Below are 26,224 nucleotides of genomic sequence, written 5' to 3'. Positions count from 1 at the left end.
CATCTTTTAGTCTCGGGGTTTATCTATCTATTACTAGTCGGTATTCACTGGTAAGCGCCGTACGAGTGACATGTTAGGTACTAGCAATCTAGATCCGGGCCTTAATAATATCAGCTGCACGCTCGGCGACAGCATAAATAGTACTCTGAAGATGCCCGCACACTTGGAAAGGCATGACAGATGCATCCACAACACGAACGTTGGAAACGCCATATACTTTCAGGGAGGTATCAACCACACCACCGACTTCCTTTGGCATCATAGCAGCAGTACTGATCGGATGGAAGTTGGATCGGTCTGTTCAAGGATTAGTGATAAGTCGCTGAATCATCAATTCTTCACAATACTTACAGCTGCTCTTAATAAACGAAGCCCAGCCCTCGTCGCTCGCATCTGCAGCGACGTCGGAGAAACCGGGCTTGGTCTCGTTACCGGCCATACTGGCGAAAGGCTCGGTCTTGAATACTTCACGAATGAAGCGCGCCGCTTGAATCTGGGCCTGGAGGTCGAACTCCAGCATGAAATATTTGGGATCGATAGAAGCAGCCGCACTTGGGTCAGCGGAGGAGATATGGACATTACCACGCGCAAAAGGAACAGTTGCCCAGTATTCAGTGTCATAGACAAAACCAGCGGGCTCCATTAGTACCTCTGCGACAGGAATGTGGGACTTAAAGATCAGATCCCACTGAATCTTGAAGAAACGCTCAATATCCTTCGCCTTGGTGATGTTGCCGTTGGCAGAAGCGACCTGGGCTGCATATTTGGGGAGGTCCGCCAGAAGCTTCTTCCCGACGGCGGTAGCATTAGGGAACATCTGGCTAGCAGATGGATACGCAACATAGTCAGGAGACTTAGTGTACTTTGTCTTGGAGTCGTAGACTAGTCCATTGTTCATCTGATCCTGAAGGTTCTCACCGACAGTCGGCAGGTTTACCTTGGTCTCGATACCATACTTGGAGAGGATACTGTTTCACTTAGTAGATATTCAAGACCAAGAAGAGTATTTGCTGACTTACTCTGGGTTTCCAACGCCCGAAAGTTCAAGCAAGACGGGCGACTTCAAAGAGCCAGCCGCAAGGATGACCTCACGAGCAGCCTTGATGCTGGTAGTAGTTCCATTTGCCATTGTGATCTCGACGCCATCAGCAACAGCATCGTCGCCATTCTTCCATGTGATTTTATTGACATTCGTGTTAAGCCAAACATGGAAATTGCTTCGGGACTGATAAGGGTAGTAGTAGGCGCGGGCAGCATCCTCACGGATGTTCAATTTTGAGTCCACTGTCTTGGGGTAAAGAGAGTATCCGACCATCTGGCCACCGTTGGGGTCTTCGTTGTAAGGAATAGGCACAGCCATATTCTGGTATGTGGCATTCAATTTCTGCGCCAATCCATCGTTAAGCTGGTCTTCGGACCAGCCTACCTTCAGAGGCCCCTTGTAGCCATGATCCGCAGGATCATAAGCAACTCCGGAACCTTCCAGCCAAGAGTAGTCGGTAGGGACCTGGAAGTTTTCACCTTTCTTGTAGTAAGGGAAAAGGTTATCCCAGTTCCAACCCTTGTTTCCAACGGCCTCCCAAGCATCAATTTGAGCACTTTGGGCACGGGTATAAACCATGCCGTTGATCACGGTAGATCCGCCAAGGGACTTTCCAGCTCGCACTGTCTGCTTGGCTCCGCCACCATATGTCTGGTTGACCGTTTGGTATGCCCAGTCAATTTCGGTGCCAAATGTTGTGCCATATCCTCCAGTGCTCGTTACATTGGTATTATTGTATGACGATCCTCCTGCTTCAATAACGAGAACGGTGGTGTTTTTAAGCTCAGAAAGTCGATTCGCGACAACCAGTCCACTAGTACCACCTCCGACGATGATGTAGTCAAAGGTAGGTTCCGATACACGGGAAACATGAGGAATAGCAGCTGCCAATGGCAGTAAGACAAGGCTTGTGAGGCTGCGCATGATGGATTCGCTTGATTGAATGTCACCACTACGAGTATGAACCAGCAAGGCAGTCACTTTCTATTTATCCTTTGTTGACTTTCTATTACACATAATTAGCATTTTAGAATCTTTACGACAATCCACATTTTTCCACACCAAGTCCGATACCAGGAGCCCCATAGAACATCACAAATCATTATAAAGCATGCCGTGGCGTATAATGTGGTTGTCTTGGAAAAATTGAGTTGGGACCCAGATCCACTCTTGCTTCCAAAGTACATCACGTATCTGACATGGTGTGATCGACAGGAACAATCTTTGATGGATCCTTTAGTACATCTGCACCCTCAGATTGAAGTTGTTGAAATTAGTACTCGGCCTCATAGAATAGTATGCGCTTGCAATATGCCTTTTCCGAGTAGACTCGTAGACTTTTCTATATAAAAGCTTGTCAAAATGGTGTGTCCCTAGATAGAGATTTGTGAAATGCCAGCTATCAAAGTGACCTCTGACCTCCGAGTTCAGCAGGCAGCTGTGTCTACATCCACTACTAGGAAACAATTTTTTTGGGTCGTCGGATAACACGGCTGGCCCGACAAACACGGCCCAAGAACTTTTGAAACCGAGCCGGTAGAAGATCGACACGGCGAATGGTCGGCATCTGTAGGATCAGTCCGGTCGGCGTAATTACGGGTATATGTGAGTGGAGAACTCCCTCAAAGTTAATTCACCGGACTCTCAAAGGGGCTCATGGTCCTAAAACATGACACCTACTGAAGTAACTATAATTGAAACGTATCGCATCACATAAACATCAGTCAGCAAAGAAAAGTGGCTGAGTATCTTCGAGAAGAGCGGAATTAGTCGTTCCAAAATTAGTCATCATAAAAGGAGAGGATGTCTTCACCGGCGGGCACGGGAAAAAGGATCAGATAAGATCATCCCGGCGGCAGAATCAAAGCCACCGAATTAAGGTTTGCTCTCTATTGCATGCGGATGGAGTACAGTATACAATACTTTTATAGGCAACCCAAACTTCTCGATCCGAGTGGCCTTATGTGCGGGGCGAGATGTCCAATTATCTTTCCCTGGTGTGTCTGGGTGCGCAAATGGAACTCAATCTCAAGCGACTTGGGAAACGCCCTCATCTTACTCCATTAAGAAGCTGAATATCCAACGCGGGTCGCAAAATCAGTGATCACCCCGAAGGATTTAGCTTTTTCGAGACACAAGCCTGAAATAAGCTTCGCGAAAGCCCCATTGATCTTCTTCTCTCAATTGCCATTCCGCCAATACTATTCAGTAATTCTTCTCCATATATTTGAAAGCTTAGCTTTCTATTCAACCAACGATAGGAAATTTTGATACGGGATATCTATGAGGTACTGCATGCAGTAGTTACTAACAAGCCCCCGCTACACGTCCGATAACTTTACATACCACAGCAAGGTAGACTAATAATCAGAAGAAACGATCATCCCGCTAGAGTATCGTTGTTATCTCCTCGGTCAAGAGTCTTTGTAGCATCGAAAATGGCCATGAAGCATCCCAGGTCTTTCATCGCGCTTCATTGTCATAGCGACTTGCTTTAAAGCCGAATCAGTTTCAAATTCTCATTTGCTAATTGATCCATCCTATTTTCTGTATAATGACGCCCCAGGCAGTCTGATAATGGTAGTACTGATTGACAGCTTTTCGATAATGAAGGGAGCTGGCACTGAAGAACGGAAGAGACATCGATTGTTCTCGAGCAGACGGATTAGGAGATGATCTCTAGATCCCATCAGCGGTCTATTCAATCTCATTCATTCTAGTAGACAGGGTGTCTGGCATACCGCCTCAGAAACACTTTCATGATCTGGCCGACTGGCAATCAAAAACCCAATCTTTGTGTCGGACATTCCAAGGTTGCTTTAATGTTATGCTCGTGGATGGGATATGCTTCAGGGTATACTTGAGCATCAAGTTACCTCAATGAGATAACCGGAGTCTTTTGTAGCCCTCGCTAATCAACAACGTAAAGTTTTTGTATTTCCTGGTTACAACAAAGATAATGTTACTTCCCCAAAGTCCCGAGGTTGCTTTCACAAGCTCATCATCAACTACATCATGGCGGGGACACTACTGCACACCACGCGGCTTGGGATATAAGCATACTATGTAGATCATGGAGATCTTCCAAAAATTGCCGACTGTGAATAGCGGATATCCGTTCAACAGATTAGCCGACTGCTCTTCCGTGTTTAGCCATGTCATCTGATAAGATGGCCGATCAACGCTTGCTGAAAAGGTTGCCGCGAAAAATCTTAGTCGAATTAATACCCGCGACGATCCTTACTTGCCTAAGCTCAACTACGTGGAGCAAGCAAGTCTTAATCTGTTTGGGTTGGTGTTTCATGAAATTCTGCTGAGTTGATACGTTTTGAATAGAGATATTCTTGCTATTGGTCATAAAATTAAATTACTGGAGGCAGAGGTCTTTTTTTTGTTTTTCGTAAGAGATATAATATGTCGTGACTGGCACCTGGCCATCCGGGGATAAGGTTAGAGCCCATCGATTGACCCGAATTACAAGTAGTAACCCGCAGTGACTCGAACAACCTAACTAGCCTTCCAAACCTTTGGATTTCGTGTTTGGATCTCTCCTCATCGTGATTTTTATACCCATCATTATACACGACGATGACAGTTGTGAATTTGAGCAATGGTGTTGGCAGCCAAAAACCAGCAACAATTACGACGACAGATGTCCTCATTGTGGGCGCTGGACCAGCTGGTGCCTCTCTAGCATGTTTTCTAGCATCATACGGTTAGCTCTATCTCCCACAGGCTTATTTATACCATTTCAGCCGGAAACTTACAGCTGTACTACAGGAATTCGAGGCATGGTTGTCAGCTCTTGCTCCACAAATGCCGATACTCCTAGGGCACACATAACAAACATGGCCGCTATGGGTAAGTTTTGTACATATTACCTGGATATTTCATATGCTAAATACATTATTAGAGTGCCTACGTGATATTGGGCTCGATGTTGAATGCAATCGTCTTGCGACCAATGGAATGAATATGATGCACACGCGGTGGGCATACAGTATGACAGGAGAGGAATTCGCACGTATTCACTCGTGGGGCCATGACCCGAAACGCAAGGTATTCTGATATTGATTTAATTTCCTCATTGCAGGGTATCTTGGAAGCTAAGTTGATTGATCGTAGGGCGACTATGAAATTGCCAGCCCCTGTGACCCCGTTGATCTCCCGCAGACACTCCTGGAACCCATCCTCGTTCGTTACGCCACCCTACATGGCTTCAATTGCCGATTTGATACCTCATTCGTGAGCTTTACCCAGGACAAAGAAGGCACGACCTCGACATTGCGTGACAATGTTACAGGGGTGGAATACAAGATTCGATCGAAGTACCTCTTCGGTGCGGATGGGGCCCGGAGCGCTGTGCTGCGACAGGCTGAGCTTCCGCTAGATGTCAGACCAGATCAAGGACTCGCATTTAACGTGCATTTGAAGGCAGACCTCTCGCAACACATGCAATATCGTATTGGCAATCTACACTGGCTTTTACAACCAGACAGGGAGCACCCTCTCTTCGGCTGGGCGTGTATCGCGAGAATGGTCAAGCCATGGGATGAATGGCTCTTTATCGTTCTTCCTGAACGGGGAAAGGAGTTAGAATGCAAACCAACGAATGAGGAATGGCTGTCTCGAATGAAGGAGTTTATCGGTGATGACTCAATTCATACGGAGATCTTGGGTGTTTCCAAGTGGCGCATTAACGACGTGGTGGCAGAGAAGTTCTCGAATGGCAGAGTGTATGTTTGATCTTTCCAGATTTTACTTCTCTTTTTGCTGATTAAAAATATAGGTTTTGTCTTGGTGATGCGGTGCACCGACATCCGCCTTCCAACGGGCTAGGCTCGAATACCTGCATTCAAGATGCTTATAACCTTGCCTGGAAGGTTGCTTATGTTCTGAAGGGTAAGTCAATCTTGTTCTTTGCCCCCTAAAAGTGAACATTTCACTCATCATATATTACAGGCCAAGCATCCCCTTCTATCCTCGAAACTTACTCCACAGAACGCCAGCCTGTTGGTCGCGGAGTCGTGACCCGCGCAAATCAATCATTCCGACATCACGGCCCAGTTTGGGAAGCACTTGGAGTTTCATTACCAACTTCCGAGGAGCGGCAACATGCACTCGACGAATTGACACACGCAACCCCTGAAGGTCGTGCCCGTCGTGCCGCCTTACAGGCTGCTATCGCAGAAACCGAGCACGAGTACCATGCGCTCGGGACAGAAATGGGTCAGTTCTATCAGAGTAATGCGGTGCATACGAAGGATGAAAAGTCTTCCTTCTTTTCTCCCGAGGTAGTCGCACAGGACCCCGATTTGGTTCTGACGCGAAGCACGTATCCCGGCTGCCGAGTGCCTCATGTCTGGCTTAACAATGCCACCCCAGTTCAGCGTATTTCCAGTATTGACTTAGCAGGAAAAGGCGCTTATACAATCTACACCGGAATCGGAGGTGGAGCCTGGAAACTGGCTGCAGATCAAGTTGGTCGAGAATTGGGCGTCAAAATAAACTCGTATTCAATTGGGTTCCGCCAGGATTATGAGGACGTTTACTTCGATTGGGCTCGAGTTCGTGGCGTTGACGAAACCGGCTGTGTTCTTGTTCGCCCGGACAGATTCGTTTCATGGCGGTGTAACGAGGTGCTGGATGATCAGGCCCAATGTGCAGCCAAGCTGCAGGATGTGATGCTAAGAGTTCTCGGTCATATTGATCACATCGCGGAGACACAATAGTCTCGGCCTATTATTCAGTGGGAGGGGTCTATAACCATTGAAGAGAGCTGAATGTTAAAATTCGTCGTGATTCAGCGGCGTAAGGAATTTAAAGATTTTGGTCTTGAAGCTATAATATCCTGGCGTTGTCCATGAATGTATGCATGATCCGTATATCGGCTTATCCGAGCCACGCGAAGGAGGTCTTGAACTGCTTCAAATAATCAATTTATATCATTGAATCATCTCAAAATTGTACTCCAGTCTATGATGTCTTTGGGATATCTCTACTGTCTAAATAAGCCATATTCTCAAGTCCCTGTAAAACTTCTAAAAAACCTCGACGGGAAACAATTAGGAGCTCCCGAAATCAAGCGGAGCCGAAAGTGGCCCGTTGATATGCCAAAACAACCCGGCTTCGACTCAACGTGGAATAATTCCGACTTGACCCACAACTCACCCCCGAAACCCTGTCAAATTTGGGTTAACTGGTGGAAAACTTTGACGAAAGTTGACTGATCGATAGTTAATGGTTCCTGGGTCTGGAGCTACAATTAGTGGCTCGCGATTACTTTCACGGAGTCAGCCATGAGGTAAATCTTCACTTTCAACCTCTTTGTTAGCCATGTGGAAACAAGAAAACGCTACTTGTTAGCCATGGGGGTCGAGGGAAATCAGTTGAAGCCGGTGCAGTCCACGCAATCGATTTCGGCGACCTTTTCGCCCCTGCGTGAGACGCTCTTCATCACTCTGGTCTGCATGGCCCAGTTCATGACACAAACTAATGTTGGAGTTTGTCTTCCCAATCTCGACATACTGAAAGAAAACTTCGGGATTACCGATTCTGGAATCCTCAGTTGGTTCCTGGCAGGTTATTCTTTGACCGTCGGTACTTTCATCATCATTTTCGGACGATGTGGCGATCTTTTCGGGTATCGACGAATGTTCTTCACGGGATTCATATGGCTCGCAATCTGGTCCCTGGTGGCTGGAGTCAGAGTCTATTTGAATCATATTCTTTTCATCATTGCACGTGTTCTTCAGGGTATCGGTAGCGCTATGCTACTACCCAACGGATTGGCTATTCTCGGTGCCACATATCTACCAGGAAAGAAAAAAAGCCATGATTTTCGCCCTTTTCGGTGCTGTTGCCCCAAACAGCGCACTTCTTGGGGCCATCTTCGGAGCCCTCTTCTCACAAATTGCGTGGTCGCCATGGACTTTCTGGACGCAGGCTATTGTGTCAGTTGTTTGCGCCATTCTGGGATCTATTGTTGTACACTCGATTCACCATGACAATCCGTATGAGATTAATTCGTTCATCGATCTTCTCAAGGCCCTCGATGCTACGGGCGCAGCTTGCGGGATTGCGGGCTCGTTCTCGTCAATATCGCCTGGAATCAAGCACCCGTTGCGGGATGGAGCACCCCGTATGTCTACATTCTGTTGATCATTGGTATCTTGCTGCTGGCAGCATTTTTCGTCGTCGAGTTTCGGTTTGCGGAGCATCCTCTTATTCCATTTCAGGCCTTCAGTCGGAATGTTTCATTTGTCCTGGGTTGCGTTGCCTGTGGTTGGGGCGCCTTTGGTACCTGGATCTGGTATTACTGGCGCTTTGAAATGGAGTTCCCCAAGAGGAGCCCCACTAATCGCGTCTGCCGAGTTCATTCCCGTTTCCCCAGTGGGCATCGCTGCTTGTTTCATTGCTGGAATTTTGATAGCCAGAATGCGCCCAGGGTGGATCATGATGATGTTGATGACTGTATTTACGCTAGGGAATATCTTGACGGCTATCGCGCCCGTTGATCAAACCTACTGGGCTTTGACCTTTGTCACACTTTTGGTGATTCCCTGGGGCATGGACTTGTCTTTCCCTGCGGCAACGCTGATGCTGTCCGATTCCGTTGAAAGGAAGCACCAGGGTATTGCTGCCTCATTGATGACCACTGTAGTGAACTATAGTATCTCATTGAGCCTCGGTTTCGTTCGTGGAAACGCATGTCAACAATGGAGGGACAACACCTAACGATGTTTTGAAGGGTTATCGTGGAGCCTTGTACTTTTCGACGGCGCTGGGAGGATTGGGCATATTCCTCAGCGTGATCTTCACAATCAAGTGTTACTGGGAAGAACGGAGGTCCAAGCAAGGGGGGCGATGCTGAAGATAGCAGCACCGACGAAAAAATTTTATCTGAGCCATGAACCTTGCTCTGTTTCAAGTCGATGGCTAGGATTTCTGTGCAACCTAATCCACCTTGACACATCAGTTCTGGGTAAAATTAATCAAATGCAAAACATGTCCAGAAATGGAAATAGGCCGTGTGCCACCAGACCTAATTAAATCACATTCTCGTCGTCATTGCGAACATGGTACGATACGAGCAAAATTTGAGCCACAATGACAGTGGTTCTGTTTTAGACTTTTACCAGCTTGTAATTTAAGTTTTCTAGAGCTGGAACTCTACCTCGGAAACCTTGAATAATCAATCAGATAATCTTATGATGGCTGCTCTAACCTTGTCATCTTATCGGCTAACATCTCTACTGCTGCAACGCACCTTCCAATGCAGGGGTAAAATACGAATAAGAGAAAAAAAGTTTTTGGGAAAACCTCAAGATGGAAATCAGGTCGCAGCGTTGGAGCCATCTAGACTAGGGCCACTCTCTCCACCGCATCCAGACATCTCTCGTCCGTGACACACGTGCAAGCCCTCTGGGATCCCATGGGGCTTTCACTGGCGGCAGTTGCGGGGATTTAATGAAATAAAAAAGCATTTTAACTGGTCCCAGTGCATATCGCAGACCAGACAAACACGAGGCGATCGTCGAACTTTGATCTGATATCGGCGAGCGGGGACCCGCTAGTATTTTTCACTTCCGGTAAGGTTTCTGGTATTTCAAACTTTGTACTTTTTCCACGGGCACGCGCCCTTATCAATCAGTCTTTCCTTCACGATCTTTTCGATTTGTGTCTACATCTCTTGCTTCATTGTCCTTTTTTCAAGGAGACGACCCGGCTCTCGGTCAAAATGGGTAATAATCCGGTTTTTGCGGTCACTGGTAGGATATGGATAGTTCCTTGCAAGGGATGGTGATGGCTGATTTCAAAAAATTACAGTCTTCTTCATTTGTTTCCGAGAATGTCTGGAGACAACTGTGGTTGTATCTGTCCTGTTGGCTTTCCTGAAGCAATCCCTAGGAGGTGGACAGGATCAAGTCACGTACAAGAGACTTGTGAAACAAGTTTGGCTAGGATGTGGTTTGGGTCTGTTTCTCTGTCTGGCTGTGGGATGTGGTATGATCGGTGCATTTTATGGCCTTGGAACCGATACCTTCTCCCAAACAGAGGATATTTGGGAGGGCGTGCTAGGTGTTCTGGCCTCCTTGATTATCACCATCATGGGAGCTGCATTGTTGCGCGTGTCTAAGCTGCAGGATAAATGGCGTGTCAAGCTTGCTAAAGCCCTCGCGCAAGAGACTGACCCTGATTTATCTCGTAAAGGCCGTTTTAAGCGATGGCTGGAAAAATATGCCATGTTCACGCTTCCCTTTATCACTGTCTTGCGTGAGGGTTTGGAGGCAGTTGTTTATGTCGGCGGCGTTGGCCTCGGATTGCCAGCATCTTCCTTTCCACTAGCCGTATTCTGTGGCCTTGCAGCCGGTATCTTGGTCGGTTATTTGATCTACAGGTACGTTTAAAGAAACTCTCATCTTCTACTAGAAGAGAAGAAACGCTAAAGTATAGTTCTTATCAAGGGGTGGGCGAGAGACGTCCATGCAAATCTTCCTGATCATTTCAACCTGTTTCCTTTATCTCGTCGCCGGCGGTCTTTTCTCACGAGGTGTTTGGTATTTTCAGAACAATACATGGAACAAGAAGATCGGTGGTGATTCCTCCGAAACTGGTTCTGGTCCCGGATCCTACGACATTAATCAGAGTGTCTGGCATGTCAACTGCTGCAATCCTGAGCTGGGTGGTGGCGGCGGATGGGGTATATTCAATGCGTTACTGGGATGGACCAACTCTGCCACTTATGGATCGGTGATATCCTATAATCTGTATTGGATTTGCGTGATGATTGCCTATGCCTGCATGATGTACCGCGAGCGCCGTGGACCCCTCCCATACATCGACCCTGCCATGCAAAAGGTAACGAGCTTCAAGGCCAGATGTAAAGCATTTGTCCTTCGAAGGCCTTACGAAGAAGATGCGAGCCCTGCTATTGCTAGCGGTGCCGTTGAGCAAGGTGTCCTCGGTCAAGAGAAAAATTCTGGTATCGAGGTGTCTACCACTGCAAAGCAAGTCGAGGCATGAAAAATCAGCAACCTCGGCTGTGACTATGTATGTCTAATGTAACAAGGGAAGTGGGGAGAGAAAAAACCATCTTCCCAGAATTTTATGAGACAAAAAAAAAAAAAACTTTCCTGTGGTATTGTAGTGTAGATTGAATAAATTAATCTACTATGTATGGCATGACACGAAATTTCCAAAGTGCAAAAACACGGAAATTACAGCTGCCACTGTAACGGGCAGGCGACTAGTGCTTGACCGAGGAAGGCTTAGCGAAGCTTAGTGGGTGGTTGGTCCCATCGAATGGGCTGGACTGCGCCTTTCATTGGGCCCCCCCTCTTTAACCCGGGCCTTCTCGCACAAATTGTCAACCATCCCACTTTTTCCCGTGTCCTGTTGATCTCAATCATGTTGATCTCTCCATCGTGGTGCCTTCCAACTTTCTTTGCATTGAATAGTTTTCTGTCGTCCTGGACCCCAACTCGGCAATTTTAGAATATTTGCCTGTCAATATAGCAGCCCACGCGGATCTGCATCTTTCCGGAATTACCCTTATGTGCCGCGTTGAAAGCAGTGGTTCCACCCTTTTGTTCGGGTCTGGCGGTCTGTGCCTTTGGGTTTGCTTGTGCTGCTTGTAATTTTCAGTTTGTCGTGTATTGGGGGCTCGTTACCCGAAGGGTCTCGAAGCAAGTTCGCCCTAAGCTAGGGGTGGGATGGAAACTTTTAGATTGATAATCTTATCGAATGTTTAACCTTTCTCTTAGGATCGTGGGATTATTTTTTTGAATTTCTCTAGCCCCTCTTCATATTTTTCGATCTGCCAGATTAGAAGCGATTCATGGCAATGGGGATTTCGTTGGCAGGTTTGCTCCTTCGCCTGACAGCATTGCTATGTCTCTTCCAATGCATCCAGGCCAAAACGATCACATATGACTGGAATGTCACTTGGGTCACCGCTAACCCGGATGGCCTGGCAGAGAGGAAGGTCATTGGTATCAACGGACAGTGGCCGTTACCCGTCGTCGAGGTAGATAAGGGTGATCGTCTCGTGGTTAACATGTACAATGGTCTCGGCGACAAAGACACTTCTATTCATTGGCATGGCATGTTCCAGAATGGCACAAATGGAATGGATGGTGCATCCATGGTGACCCAGTGCCCTGTCCCGCCAGGTCAATCTTTCACGTACAATTTCACTATCAATCAGAATGGCACATATTGGTACCACTGCCATACCAACAACTGCTATCCTGACGGCTACCGCCAGGCTCTGATCGTGCATGATAAGGATGCCTACTACAACGATATGTACGACAAGGAATACACTTTGACTATGAGTGACTGGTATCATGAGCTCGTCGAAGATATCAAATGGATCACTCTTACCAATCCTACTGGTGCGGAGCCTGTTCCGCAGGCTTTTCTCATGAACGACACAACGTCCACAAGTCTTCCAGTGGACGCGGGGAAAACATACCTCTTGCATCTGATCAATGTCGGTGCTTTCGTGGCTCAGTATTTCTATATCGAGGACCACACTTTCAAGGTTGTTGAAATCGATGGTGTATACACAGAGCCAGCTGAGACCAGCATACTTTATATCTCCGTTGCGCAGCGCTATACCATCTTGGTGGAAACCAAAAATTCCACAGATAAGAACTATCCCATCGTCATGGTCGCTGATTCGCAACTTCTCGATACAATTCCGTCTGATCTGCAGCTCAACAGTACCAGCTGGCTGGAGTATAACAAGGACGCCGACTATCCTCAAGCAGTCATGAAAGTGGATCAGTCCTCTTCCCTAAACCCCATCGATGACACGAGCCTCGTTCCCTACGACCACATGGAGCTTCTTCCCGACCCCGATATTACCATCGATGTGACAGTCATTATGCAAGATCTTGCCGATGGTGCAGGCTACGCGTTTTTCAACAATATCTCCTATACGAGACCTAAAGTTCCGACTCTTTATTCCGTTCTCTCATCAGGGAACTACTCTACAGACGAGGAAATTTACGGCGAGTACACCCACCCAACCGTTCTTCAAAAGAACCAGGTGGTGGAGATTATTCTCAATAACGGCGATACTGGCTCCCATCCGTTCCATCTACACGGTCACAACTTCCAAGTTATCGACCGTGCCCCTGCTTATGGCGAGCATTTCTATGACTATCTCAATGGCGACCCCGTGCCATATGATCCATCCAACCACCAAGCTTTCCCGCAGTATCCCATTCGCCGCGATACGATCATTCTCCCACCCCAGGGCTATGTCGTACTCCGTTTTGTGGCGGATAATCCCGGTGTCTGGATCTTCCACTGCCACATCGACTGGCACTTATCCCAGGGTCTTGCTATGATTCTCGTGGAAGCACCAGAGCAGATTCAAGAGCAAGAAAAGGTTTCCTCTCAAGCTTATGATAGCTGTCGAGCTGGTGGCGTGGCGTATGAGGGTAATGCCGCTGCTAATACTGAGGATTGGCTGGATCTGACTGGTCAGAATAAACAGGTGGATTGGCTTCCATCTGGATTCACCACCAAGGGTATTGTGGCTATGGTATTTTCATGCGTGTCCGCGTTCCTTGGGATGGCCTTCATCTCTGTTTATGGTGCGACGGGAATTCAGTCTAAAAAGAAAAAGACCGCTGTAGTGAACGAGGGTTCAGCTTCTAGTGACAGTTGATTAGATTGTTTCTTGAATTAAATTATCTATTTGATTTTTGATCTCAGGAGAATTTTCTCATCTTATATTCGATATCTTGGAGACCACTTTGTCCATGACTCAACTCCGCTCATGAAGTATTCCAACCCTTTAATATATTTGACCATCTCTGGTCGGAGAGTCCCGTCGGTCTTGTTTCGTAAATCCTCGCTGGCTTGCTTGAAAGCTATTTCCAACTCCCGGCAGTATACCAGCATCATTCTTTGACAAGCCGGGTATGATAAACCCGTCTCCTGTGCCAGTGTGAAGACTGCAGAGAAAGGATAGGATCCATCAGTTTTGTTCTCGCAGTGGTTTTTCCATTCTCGATCCCAGCTGTAGACATCATTGAAAATACCAAAGAACCTAGACGCATGGCTCTCGAGTATAGCAGTCTGCTCGAGCTCCACTGCGGTCAAATTCAAGTTCGCCCCAAACCGAATGAGGGCAGTATAAAATCTTAGTCTTGAACATCAGCCTCAGTGCCTTGTCCACTTCTTCAATCTGTTCGGAGATTGACTTACGGCCTCCCAACATCGATCTCTCTGAACTCAAGGTACGGACCCAAATGTTTTACCGTTAAGCGATGCTCAGCAGTCTGGCCTTGAATAAGGGCACAGAAGCCTTCAACAACATCACTGGTCAGGCTTTCATCGATCTTTCTCATGGAATCTAATGTGTCATAGAGCATCCATTCCAAACAAATCTCTCTATTAGGAGATACATTCCCGCGCGCAATATCCATTACTCGGTCTCTATATTGCAACATCTCTGATGCATTCATCTTCACCATTTGATCTAGTTGTTTGTCAGTGGGTTTCAGAGTGCTGGTATTCTCACCTCTCACCATCGATTAGCAGGATTAGGTAATGCAGTCTTCCTGTCGCATCGACTCGGTCGTCTAAGACAAGGGGGAAAAACACGTCGAAAGCACGAGATAATCCAATCTTCATGAGACCCTTTCTTTCATGGTCGTGTTCGAAATCCCAGTTCTGCACGAAATACGGCTCCACGCGTTTCTGGATGGCTTCCCATCCCAGTGGATGTGATTTCAATTCCAGGCGACTTGTAGAGAGATCGGCGGGCCAGAGCTTTGATTCATTATGGACAGTGCCATAGCTTCGGTAAAAAGCAGTAATGCGGCGGGAGATAATGTCTTGTTTCGTGGTATTGACCTGTTTTAAAGGTGTTAAAAGTGCAGAGCTATCTCTGATAAGATTGCGCCAGATAGATAGATTTGGAAATGGCGACATTTGATCGGCCTTTCAGCTCGGGTACATAAGTCAGTAGTTGATGTTTTGGTTCCCTTGAATGGAAGATAAATGCAATGCTCCAGTTCATTGGTCAGGGTGTAAAAGCTTGCCAGGCTTTGATGGAAGAGGCTAAAGTGTCCACTCAAACGGATGAGCACGGACCGCTTTCTGATGTCACGCCGACTTTCTTGCTTCAACAACTCATCTTCCTAACAGTCACTACACATACTTCTTGGAAATATTCTGGTCGGTTTTGCCAATATACACGACCTGCCTTCTCCTTTGGCCTACATTTCTATCCACAATTGGCTCTGCTCCGAGAAAATTTAATCCGTCCAGTTGATGTCAACCACCTCGGCATTATCGAAGCCATTGAATAGACTGCAAGCAGCTTCTCAACACCTTGGAAAGAGAAGCGTACAGAATCCACGTATAGCATATAGCCAAGCTCGACCATATCAGTTCATTCCAACAGCCTCGAAAATGGCCACATCGACCAGGCAGACAAAGGCTCCTTGGCGCGATTTGCTCGCTTCCCATATGGAGCAATCGTCAGGCTATGAATTCACAATTGGAACCATTGGATTCGATGAGGATCAGCAACCTGTACCTCGTGTCCGTACTTGTGGCTGTCGTGGCTTTTTTCCGGAGCTGGACATTCACCCAAAATCACAAGAGGAAATGAAGCAGCAGGTCAAAGATGGCGGTAACCCGCCCGCTTACGAGAGCGATCTACTATGCTTTACTACTGATATCCGAATGGAAAAGCTACACCAGCTCGAGAGTTCTGGGCATGCTGTTGAAGCTATCTTCTGGTTGAAAGATTTGATGACGCAATGGCGAGTCAAAGGAAAAGCCTTTGCCATTGGAGATCCGAGAGGAGAAGAGTTCAAGGGTGAAAAAGCTTCACGTGAAGCAATTGGCTCATTATTGAGAGTCAAGGAAGGTTATGGCAGCTCAGTTGAGCAATGGACTTGGGATAGGGCTGTTACAAAGTATTTCGCCAATCATTCGCCTCTTGCAAGAGGTAAGTTGGTCCTCATTCCCCTTTATCTGCGGATAACCCTACATTGGGCGAAAACCATATGATGTAATATATGAATTTTTCTAACACAAACAAGGTTCATTTAAAAACCCATTTCCCGGTATGCCTAGATCGCAAGAGCCCGAAAATCCAGCTCTAGGAATGGGTCAAAGAGTCGCGGAACTACATGACCCGGTGGCACGAGGAAATTTCAGAGTCGTGACTATTATACCAGAAGAGGTTGAGAGATTGGACCTTTCGAATCAAGAAGATATGCGCAGGTGGAAATGGATTCTCGGGCAAAGTGGAGGCAAAGAAGAGCAGTCTGCTTGGACTGAAACTGAATTATGGCCTTAGATCATGAGTTACAGTATTGTCAGCCTATTTTCTCCTCGAATGACTGTATGAAAAAATAATGAATCTTGAGTTGACTTTGGCCTTGAATACCAATCTCTGGTCCATATCTTAAATTGCGGAATCCTTCTCTTTGTAGGGGTGCGAATCATGATTTGTTGATGTATGGCTGAAATTACAGCAAATTGTTAGGAGATAGTTAGAATATCCGATCTCAAGTGTACTTTGCATTGCGATAAAAAAGTGAGAGTGGTGCTGCTCCTTGACTTTTAGGTAAAAGTCAAGGAGCAGCACCACTCTCATACATAGGTTGTGAAATTCCATGAGATCATTCTTTCACGGCTCTCTCCATCATTTCAATATCCTCTATCTACGCTTTCCCTCCTGCACAACTCTTTGACAAACTTCAATAAGATTCACTTTCATCTTCTTTCATCGCCAGCTTAGAATAAAAAAGCATGTTGACCAGAAGCAAGACCAAGGAAAATAGTAAGAATCCAACTACGGCTTTGTCCAAAGTGAGATATCCTGACTTTAATTCCAGAGGCCCAGACCTCCGCAACTAGCAAGTCGACAAAACAACTCAGAAGCCGACACCCTGCGTGCGATTCATGCCGTCGCAGCAAGAAAAAATGCACCCACAGTGATGGAGCTAGCCTCGCCATCAGCAATCACATAAGCCCAAATGGAATCATCAAAGATACCCGTAGAAAAGGTCCGGGTCACGGACTATTCCAGAGAACGGCCGAATATTACAAGGTGTGTTATTGCTCTAAAGTGTTCAAGGGGCTAGAAACATCTTATATGAGGCTTTTCTTGGCTGACCTCACCTGTATATTAAAGAAAAAGGAAGGATCCAAAAGTCTCGTGCCTGATCCCTTCCCTTCTTATCTTCAGGGACTCGGCGAAGGATTTCACTCTAACGACGAGCGAGCCCCAAAACCCTATTCCGAGATCTACAGTCATAGTAAGCTACCAGTATCAAATGACAGGCAACGCTCTCAGCCGTCCTCTCCTCCTGTCCATCCAGTTCCAAATCCGCATGGTTCCCTCAAACGCCCAAATGAGGCAGCCAAATCCCGTTTGGAATCAGCCAACCACAATCCCACTTCCGAAGATCTCCAGGAAATATTCAAAGGAATGAAATCTGCCATTGACAGCCTCAGAGAGTGCACCAAAAACGTCCAAGGAAAGTTGAAGCAGTGGAATGAAACTTGGAAGCGTCATGAGGAGAATTTGGAGAATGAATGAGCACGCCATTATTCTGGCGAGAGAGCTTGCATCATTTTGATTGACTTGGTTTTATTTCCGGGAGTCCATTATTCTTCATATTTTGATCCCAACATTATTCTAGGACAGAGAAGGTGTGATCATCATGGTATTCATTTCTAGGTACAGATGATTGCCAAATGATCTCAGCACTAACTCAAGTACCTGATTCCATGTACTGGGACTATATGATTTGTCAGTATTTACATTTAGACTCAAGCCAGTCGAATATGAAAGTCTTGCTGTCTCCCAACGGCTTCCTTGTTTACTTCTTGGTACAGAAACTCTCTAACTATCATCCACCATGTTAACCCACACATTCCAATCCATACCACGTGCTGGCTCTGTTGCAGGTAGTGTTTCAGCGATTTCAAACCAGCGGTAGCCCCTCCCGCTCGGATCATCGAGCTCGGACCTGTTCTGGATAATCAAGGAATGCGATGTCAGAGTTTGGCCCAATCACTATTAGGAGGTACAAATTACTGTAGTCCTCTGAAGTAGTTAAAGGCGAAGTTAATGTATGAGGAGTGCCACGTCAGAAGTCACCATCATCAAGAATTACCATACTAGTACGCGATATACTATACTAGTAGTAGTTCAGCAGGAGCTAAACTCAGCTAGATCATCTACCTGGATTTTGGGAAATTGCTACTCTTTCCAGGGCACCTGTGAGGTAGGGGAAATTCTTTGCTAATCCAGTATTACTAGACTCGGAGTAGTGGTACAGGTAAGGGTGAGATAGAGTCGAAGGAGTTTACCAGTTGCTTCGAAATGGCCTATTACTAGTAATGCGGAATAAGGTTGAATCACATACCTGGCCTTTCTCCGCCATATTAGTGCAGTATAAAGAGAGAATGGAATGTCTGCTGGTCTGTTCGTTTGATACACCTACTTTTTCTCTAGCCGTGTCTCCTATAAAAAAAGTAAAGAAAAGAAAAGAAAAAGAAAAAGAAATGATAAAGAGGCATCCAATTTTATAGAATGCTCTGTATATCTACACGGCGAAGGCAAAAGGCAGATCTGCACGGAGATCTGTTTTAGCACCAAGTACCTGTGGAATGTAGGACAGCACCAACATTAGTGGTACCATGTACTACACGGTTTATTGCAACAAAAAGAGAAGAAAGCGATTATGGCCGATGAACCAATCAAAAGGGTCGATCGATGCGACGGGGCCACCCGTCCTCCCTCCACGGGCTGTCCCGGTCTTCCGCGGTCAATTTGAGTATGTACAATATGTAATACACAACTCCACTAAATAAGTCTTGGGTGTTTAGTATCTTACACCGTACAATTCTGCAACCACTTGGAATTTTACACTAACTCAACACCCCAGCAACATATACTGGTACCCGAATCCCCGAATCCCCGGTTCAAAGAAAAATATCCCCCAAACCGTTACGTGTCATGTCTCTCTTGGGAAAAGTGCCCGTTGCCTGCTCGGAGCCATCCTGTTTCTGATACGCATTCAATCCGATGCTCGGCTCGGCTGCATGTTCGCTACACACCACCTCGCTAGTGACTTGGCTAGGGGTACTCCATACTTTGGACTTTGTACATACATATTCTGTGACTGGGGTGTCCCGACGCCAGCCACCAAGTATACTAAGCGAGGGCGAACTGCTACTACTATTCTCCGTGCTGTAGTACATATCAATATACGCCAGAAGTCGATATAGACAGCGGCAAGGGCAACTACTAACTACCAGTGTATACTCCATAGTCATCATTATTACTACACTATGTACTCCATACCAAGTCCTTCACAAGTGTCGACTGCATGGCCGCTTTATTTTTCGTATTCAAGATTGACCCCTCCGCGGCAGCCCTCTCTCAAAATTCAGTATTGATGAACATCAATCATCTCCTCCTTGAGTATAACATGGGAAGAGGGGGTCATGCATGGCCCTCTTCACCGCTCCTTGCGGAGCCCATTCAAGATGCACGTCTTGACAGTTTGACAGTTCGCCCGAGCCAACTCTATCCGCTATGAAGAGTGCCGACAAGGAACTAATCTATGTATGTATGTACATATGTACAAATTTACGTCCGAAGGGACCCTAGTAATGCAGTTGGCCTTGATATCACTCTTGTTTCCATTTCGACGAAAGAGGGAATTTGCATGTGCGTAGTCTTAAACCAATACGATGTGTGCACTAAAAGTGCCTGTTACCGGGAATATTACCATACCGTAATCTGTACCCCGTACCGATTGTATCCCCTCGTACCTTCCCTTTGTTGTACCCTCCATCATGCGTGACGCTCTTTTCTCGATTCTTCCTTCTTCTCTCCTTCGCCCCTCCGTCTCTCCCATTTTCTCCTCTTCACATCTCATCCTTTCGGTTATAATCTGATTGTCGCCTCAGATCTGTCCGATCTCTCTACCCTTCCAACCCTCCCCTCCTTGGTTTCCCCGGACTCACGACGAAACGACGCCACGCATAAGAAAGAAAACACAACTCAAAAAAAAGTAAAGGACCACCTAACGCAACCCCGACACAGCAGAGGGAACCCCTCTTTGCTTCAATTCAAGGGTTATATCCCACTATCTACTATTTTTGCTTGGAAAGCCCATCGGAGAAATTGCTTGCGATCCGTTGGGCTCTGTTGAACCTCCTGAATCGAGAAGCTTCCCCGTCCCGACATGGCCATGGCATCATCGATGGATGCGCTGGGAGCCTTCTCTCACCTTCAAACAAACTTGCCTACCTGGATCACCCGTATCTCAGAACTTGCCGACCATGCTGCCGCCAGACATGCTGAATACTCAGAAGCTTATCGTCGACACGCATCGTACAAACCTCGCCGCCGCAAGAATAGCTCCGTATGCTCGATCCACACTGATGACTTTGTCCCCCTCGCGAACAGAGAAGACCCCAAGGCCGAGGAAGCTGTGGAGGATATACCGCCAGAGACTCGAGACACAACCACACCAAATCAACAGGCCGGTCGCAAACGCGGCACGGACGAAGCCCCCTCCATCGACTCGGGGGACCGACACACATTCGTCAGCACTCGCCACAACGTGATTATCGAATATGACGGCCACACACAGAAGTCACTGGAAGAAATCGTCAAGGAAATTGGTATCGCTAGGAACAACATTCGGCGTGGGAAAATGGCTTCGATGCCGCGAACGGGCCTACGCGCGGGCCTCCTCAACCGCTCTGCGGCCATAGCGGGTGGTGAGCCTTCGGCACTTTCTTCGTTGGCCTGTGTACGCAGTACCCGCACCGGTGCCGGTCTGGTTGGTGTGACCGGGTCAACCACTGGAATCAAAAAAGAATCACCCTTCGACTATACCGACAAGCAACTGGAGCTGGCGCACGGACTCTGCGAAACTGCCGCGTATCAGGTCCTACGATCTGGTGATTGTGGTACCGAACTGGATGGCGTGGAGGAGAAATTCAAAATGATGTTGGAAATGGTCGATAAAGAAGTCGAGCGCCTGAAGGAAGAAAAGCAGAAGCAAGAAGAGGAGCAGGCGAAATCGACTTCGGAGGAAACAGAAGAAGAAGAAGCAACTCCAGCAGCTCCTCCTAACCCTGCTGCCGCTCGCCTCGCTAGGATCGCCGCCATCTCGGCTAAGGCAAAACAACCCAGTACCTCGGAAACCCCTGGTGCGATTGAAGTCGATGATACTTCCTCCATATCAGCCGAGTCCATTGATTTGTCTGCATTCCGCTCGTCACGTATTAGAGTGTAGACGGGATACTGGCCAGGCCATTGCAGGGGTTACCCTTTTCTCTTGTTTGGGGCGGCAATTCGTCGCCTCTTTGCGATTTAGCGTGTGTTGAAGTCATTTTTTTTTCCAGCAAAAAGCATTACTGCCGGTTGATACCAGGATTCCACTCGATTTCTTTCCAATATCTCACCTGATCTTGATCTTCTACACATTGGTTTTCGACATTTTTTGCGATATTCCGGTCCCAAGGCCGAATAATTTTTCTATACCTATCCCTCTATCTTTGATTGACTTGTTTGCCATTTCGTCTTGCTTTTTCTTATGTTTTCATGGTGTATTTTGGGAGGCATTACTCTTGCCGGGCTCTATTTTTTTTTCAGCTCCTATTTATTATTCCGCATCTGTTCATGAATATCTCATTTGCCCGGACAAGCATGGCGTTGGCAACGGCGACGGCGTTTTATTCTACTTTGATTCTTTTCAAGCTTAGGTGTTTTCTCTTGGGTATGCTTTGTCTGTTAGGCAATCTCGATGGTTCCATTCTTTGACTACTTTGTCCAGTATCTATTCTGCTCAGTCTTGGATAATTTGAGCTCCGCTTCAAAATATTTGAATACATCAATATGTCTGTAGAGACTTGGAATCACACAGCTCAACAGAAATGACAATGGCAGAGATTGTGCGATTATCCTCGCTCAACAGTTTCCGCGAAATTGGACCCATGAAATGTATGTACTATACACAAATTGACATAAAATAAGCCCCTACAATTTGTAACATGGATTTCTAGTTTATAAGAATGTGTTTTCCTATTGGATAGTAGCGTGAGACTAATTGGTTTTACCTGCGAGAGCGGGCGACGATGCATGACCGTTGTCACCGTCGGTGGGGATGTCATGGTTTACGGTGAAAGTTATTAGTATGCATTACTTTAGGCAGTATAGTAGTAGCGACATGCAGTTACGAAAGATGGGAATCAAGAATAATACAATTAGTGTTGTAGTGGGCGATGGAATGATTGGTACCCAATGTCTATAGTAGACATGCCAATGGGCACGGGTGAAGGATCATCAGAGTCATAGTCACTATCACGATCACCGAGAGACATTGAGGGGCCCTGCATGATCGGGATATAGGTACATCTACTGAGCTTTTCGGATTACGGGAAGTGGTTCGATTACTGCAGCTAAACTACCCTGCGTAGTATTCTTAGATTTCATGAACCGAGTGAATGGAGTTATACTTGAGCAAGTTACACCTTTATACCTGCTCGGAATAAAATCAAGACTCTCTGATGTGAAGATGATGGAGAAACTCGACATTTCTCAGAAGCAAATATAAAATGATAGGCAGAGTACGTGTCTTTGATCCCCGCGTGCATGGCGTAGGATGATGCGTACATGGTGGGAGCATCAAGTAGCTATACAGCGTATTCAATGAAGAATCGAAGGAGAAAGTGGTAATTGATATACAACCGAATAACATCCGATGCTACATCTGCGCACGTCCCACTCAATCCGTTCTTACCAGCATTTCCCTGTCCATGAGACGTCACTACTATGTACTAGTAATACGTAGTAGATCGTTGTTGCGAGGACGAAGGCCATGGTCTGACTATTATGAAGTAGCGACTACTTCCCCCCTCGATTCTTTTCAATCTTGTACTTAACTCACCTATATTCAAGTCTCCATACTAGGATACTGTAGTCACCTTCTTACAAAATCTGCAAACTAAAGTAAATCCCACGAGGCAGCCAGCCTCGGCAGGGCGGGTCTAGACTAGAGATGGGTCGCTATGTACTGTAGTTAGAGGATATGCATGTACAGTTACACTCCGTACAATACTGCGTACCTTTGTCGATCAGTGGCGAAGGAGACACAGGAATTCAGTTCTTGGTATTTCCATTGTGTCAGAGATTCGGCCTGTCAGACTGAGAAACTGAGGACAGGGTTCATGCTAGAAGATTACGTGCAGTGAAGCAAAAGCAGCCGAAGCCCGCACACAGAGTCTGAGTGTGCCAGTGTCGGTTCTTTATGATGGATTGATTCAGGCTTTACTCTGTACTCCGTACTCCGGAAAAGTGTATTATCATGTAAACCTAAGAAAGTTGTGTATGATGGTCAAGCAATCTATTCCCCACTAGTTAATATAACCCGTACTCTCGACTGTGTACTCTGGAGTACATTGAAGTAAATCAGAGTATAAGTATTATGAATACGTGTATGGAGGGGGTGATTTTGTAAATTACCGTCATGTTTTGTACGAAGCTCCCATACCCCTGGGTCAAATGATTGGCTGTGATTGGCCACTTCTATGGAGATCGCAACTTGCTTCCTAAATAGTCAGCCGCGGAAAAACCAATTCCAACCGCGTTGGACGGGCTGGCAAAAGTACTGTGCAGCAAGAGGGGTTGGCTCACTCAATATACGGAGTATGTATATGCTATTACGATTGTCTGTGAGTAAAGTTCCAGAAATTCCATTATTGAAGGAATATTTGTGGAATCGCGATAGAATCTAGGAAAACAGTATTCGTGAAAAATCCCATAGAATTGTCGAGTGAATTTGTATTTTGATGAGTTTTGATAGCCAAGACTGACCTCAGTGTTGACTAGTTGATAAAATAGTTAATACGGTAAGGTGTTCTGTCAAAGTTTCCAAACTTTATGGATGATGGATCAACTGATAAGATATATATGGACTTTTCTGATTCCGATCGAAGAATTCCGGAAATTCTAGATTGAACACTAATTCTTGTATTAAAAGCCATATCTCGGGATTTTCCATTGCTGTCCCTATTGACAGAATACGTATATACCTATAAGGTATGAAAAAGTCGAATTTATTGTGCGTACGGAATGGTTAAGGCATCTTGCAGACAGGACCGGTTTGATCATGAGGAAGAATAGGAATTCTGAGTCAGGCCATTAATACCTACAGCAGATCTATTAGTTTACTCTATATATACTAATCAATTATCGGTTGTAGCTAGATATCTTCATATAGTTCCAAGTACGAGCGTGGTTGTGCCGTTGTTTCCTTTCCCTCTATAGTTAGGTAAGAAAAGCACATCGGCCGTTATGAGGGACTGGGGAGATAAGTAACATCTGCAATGCGTCGTCTTCCAAGCCATCTTGGGCGAGAGTGGGCAGGCTGGCTGGCCAGATTTGTTTTGCCATTGAAGTTGAATGTCATATACGCCACATTCTACTCCGAATTCGGCGCAAGCCGCACAGCCCCAGGGAGCTTTGTCGTATTTTACCTTCTGCTGCTTACATGTCAACGGCTGTAATTTGTCAGTTCAATGAAATTATCTAGATTCTGCTGAAAGGTGTTATAGATAGATAGGGCGGTGGTGCGTACTTTGGTTGACACGGATCTTGTTGATCGGGTCGATTTTGACATCTCTCTCTTGGATCATCGTATCGAATCTTGATATAATTCTGGAAAAAGGCAAGCGGCTTAGCTAGAGTATAGTGTAGTAGCAAGAAGAATGTTGCAAGGGCTGCGAGGAGAATTATATTGACAGGATGGAGAGAGAGAGTGAAAAGGAACAAGTATATATACTTCCAGGTATAGACCTGTCTGATGCTTCTATCCAATCAGCAACTACACTAGTTGCTGTACTGTACTCTTCGCCACTACCCTTTCCCGTCCGGGCAGAGCCTCTTGGGCTCTGCTCTAGCGAGGTATTCCATAAATCCGATGGATAGACCTGCGATGAGGCTGATGACAATTTTTAGCGATGGGTAGGCAAAGAATATCTGAACGGCCATCTGTACGATCCTGAGAGTACACTCATGGACTCCGTTCGAATGTCGAGCTACGTGATATCCAAGATTGGCCTTTTTTTGCCCGTACTCGTCGCCATCGTCCTTATCTCCTTCAACTTTCAATCGACTGACCGCTTACTTCCCATCAATGTTGACATTTTTTTTACCAACGAAAAGTCAGAGATGAGGACTCACAGCGCGTTTCATGCCCGACAGCCCCTCCTCTACCGATGACTGAACGGACCAATTTCGGCACCGACCAAGGATGCATTGTCTATGGCTATCCATCCACTGGTGGGGTTCTCGTCAAACACGCTACTCTTGTCGATATGCTTTTCCTATCGCTCCCACGCTTTCATGAATCGTAGCGTTCACCTAGTGCGGATGAAGAAGACAGATTCTGTAATCTTTTGCGGCGGACTGGTGCGAATTTGTGGCCAAGTAAGGAGGATGTGCTCGAGGTAGAGGTTGGTCTAAGGGAGGCCACGGAGGAAGAAGAAAAAGTGTTGGTGTTTGGTTGGCCAACGGATGGAGTGGGTGCGTGGGTGTTGAGATATAAGAGTGCTAGAGAATTGCCAAAGGGTTTTGGGAGATTGAGTCTAGCGATGAATATGGAGGAAAAGATACAGGTTATGAGAGAGTATGGCGCTACGTTTGTTGAAGATGTCACGCAAGTGGAGGAACTTTTTGAGGGCCAAATACGTTCTTGAGACTGCAATCGACTAGTTCTGGAATGGGCGTGGAGCCTCAGTATACTACATGTACTATGTACTATTAACTATAGTTACTTACATATTATGTATAATACTATGTAATCCTGTGGGAGACTTGGTCCGTCTGGAGATAGAGTTGCCGCAGCGTATACTACTATGGTAGCCACGAGCTACATGCGTACCCACTAACTCCATTACATACGTGCGACGCTTTTAATGATCAAAAATCTAGACAGATAAAATCCAGGATGAGGCTCAAGTGCCATCAAAGCCTGGCACACCGATCATTCTTCCCAGTAGCAATAGAGGCTTTTCACCCAACGTGGAACTTGAGAATGCAGAATATCAAATTTGGGTGCTTCGCTGTGCTGTTTGCCATACACAACATTAATGGTGAGATATCATTTA

At 46.3% G+C, this 26,224-nt stretch overlaps 9 protein-coding genes across 9 annotated transcripts; 6 read left to right on the top strand and 3 right to left on the bottom strand.

The window, feature by feature from the left end:
* Window positions 1-88: 88 nt before the first annotated feature.
* N7469_001058 (GMC family oxidoreductase) lies at window positions 89-1,966 on the bottom strand (the record flags this gene model as incomplete). Its single annotated transcript, XM_056639978.1, has 3 exons — window positions 89-297; window positions 352-968; window positions 1,020-1,966. The coding sequence occupies 3 exons, from the start codon at window positions 1,964-1,966 to the stop codon at window positions 89-91; spliced, it is 1,773 nt and encodes a 590-aa protein (XP_056505735.1).
* Window positions 1,967-4,630: 2,664 nt separating this feature from the next.
* N7469_001057 (uncharacterized protein) lies at window positions 4,631-6,774 on the top strand (the record flags this gene model as incomplete). The annotated part of the gene is made up of 6 exons (XM_056639977.1): window positions 4,631-4,757; window positions 4,823-4,903; window positions 4,956-5,101; window positions 5,168-5,778; window positions 5,832-5,944; window positions 6,005-6,774. The coding sequence occupies 6 exons, from the start codon at window positions 4,631-4,633 to the stop codon at window positions 6,772-6,774; spliced, it is 1,848 nt and encodes a 615-aa protein (XP_056505734.1).
* A 630-nt stretch (window positions 6,775-7,404) lies between these two features.
* On the bottom strand, window positions 7,405-7,767 carry N7469_001056 (uncharacterized protein; the record flags this gene model as incomplete). The annotated part of the gene is made up of 1 exon (XM_056639976.1): window positions 7,405-7,767. One exon carries the CDS (start codon window positions 7,765-7,767, stop codon window positions 7,405-7,407), a length of 363 nt encoding a protein of 120 aa, XP_056505733.1.
* A 109-nt stretch (window positions 7,768-7,876) lies between these two features.
* On the top strand, window positions 7,877-8,779 carry N7469_001055 (Drug resistance protein; the record flags this gene model as incomplete). Its single annotated transcript, XM_056639975.1, has 2 exons — window positions 7,877-8,183; window positions 8,289-8,779. 2 exons carry the CDS (start codon window positions 7,877-7,879, stop codon window positions 8,777-8,779), a joined length of 798 nt encoding a protein of 265 aa, XP_056505732.1.
* A 1,003-nt stretch (window positions 8,780-9,782) lies between these two features.
* Window positions 9,783-11,068, top strand: N7469_001054 (FTR1 family protein; the record flags this gene model as incomplete). The annotated part of the gene is made up of 3 exons (XM_056639974.1): window positions 9,783-9,813; window positions 9,872-10,442; window positions 10,510-11,068. The coding sequence occupies 3 exons, from the start codon at window positions 9,783-9,785 to the stop codon at window positions 11,066-11,068; spliced, it is 1,161 nt and encodes a 386-aa protein (XP_056505731.1).
* Window positions 11,069-11,888: 820 nt separating this feature from the next.
* fetC (putative ferrooxidoreductase Fet3) lies at window positions 11,889-13,727 on the top strand (the record flags this gene model as incomplete). The annotated part of the gene is made up of 1 exon (XM_056639973.1): window positions 11,889-13,727. The coding sequence occupies one exon, from the start codon at window positions 11,889-11,891 to the stop codon at window positions 13,725-13,727; it is 1,839 nt and encodes a 612-aa protein (XP_056505730.1).
* A 62-nt stretch (window positions 13,728-13,789) lies between these two features.
* N7469_001052 (uncharacterized protein) lies at window positions 13,790-14,920 on the bottom strand (the record flags this gene model as incomplete). Its single annotated transcript, XM_056639972.1, has 3 exons — window positions 13,790-14,210; window positions 14,270-14,543; window positions 14,593-14,920. Coding segments are annotated over 3 exons (1,023 nt in total), but the record flags the coding sequence as incomplete, so codon positions are not given.
* Window positions 14,921-15,340: 420 nt separating this feature from the next.
* Window positions 15,341-16,379, top strand: N7469_001051 (uncharacterized protein; the record flags this gene model as incomplete). The annotated part of the gene is made up of 2 exons (XM_056639971.1): window positions 15,341-16,025; window positions 16,120-16,379. 2 exons carry the CDS (start codon window positions 15,341-15,343, stop codon window positions 16,377-16,379), a joined length of 945 nt encoding a protein of 314 aa, XP_056505728.1.
* A 3,910-nt stretch (window positions 16,380-20,289) lies between these two features.
* N7469_001050 (uncharacterized protein) lies at window positions 20,290-21,351 on the top strand (the record flags this gene model as incomplete). Its single annotated transcript, XM_056639970.1, has 1 exon — window positions 20,290-21,351. The coding sequence occupies one exon, from the start codon at window positions 20,290-20,292 to the stop codon at window positions 21,349-21,351; it is 1,062 nt and encodes a 353-aa protein (XP_056505727.1).
* Window positions 21,352-26,224: the final 4,873 nt, after the last annotated feature.

The sequence above is a fragment of the Penicillium citrinum genome (assembly GCF_028827155.1).
Source record: "Penicillium citrinum strain IBT 23319 chromosome Unknown utg000001l:1.0-4955037.0:1.0-4956770.0, whole genome shotgun sequence".
NCBI lineage: Eukaryota > Fungi > Ascomycota > Eurotiomycetes > Eurotiales > Aspergillaceae > Penicillium > Penicillium citrinum.
The sequence above is the reverse complement of the archived record's forward strand: the minus strand, read 5'-3'. Positions and strand labels throughout refer to the sequence as shown.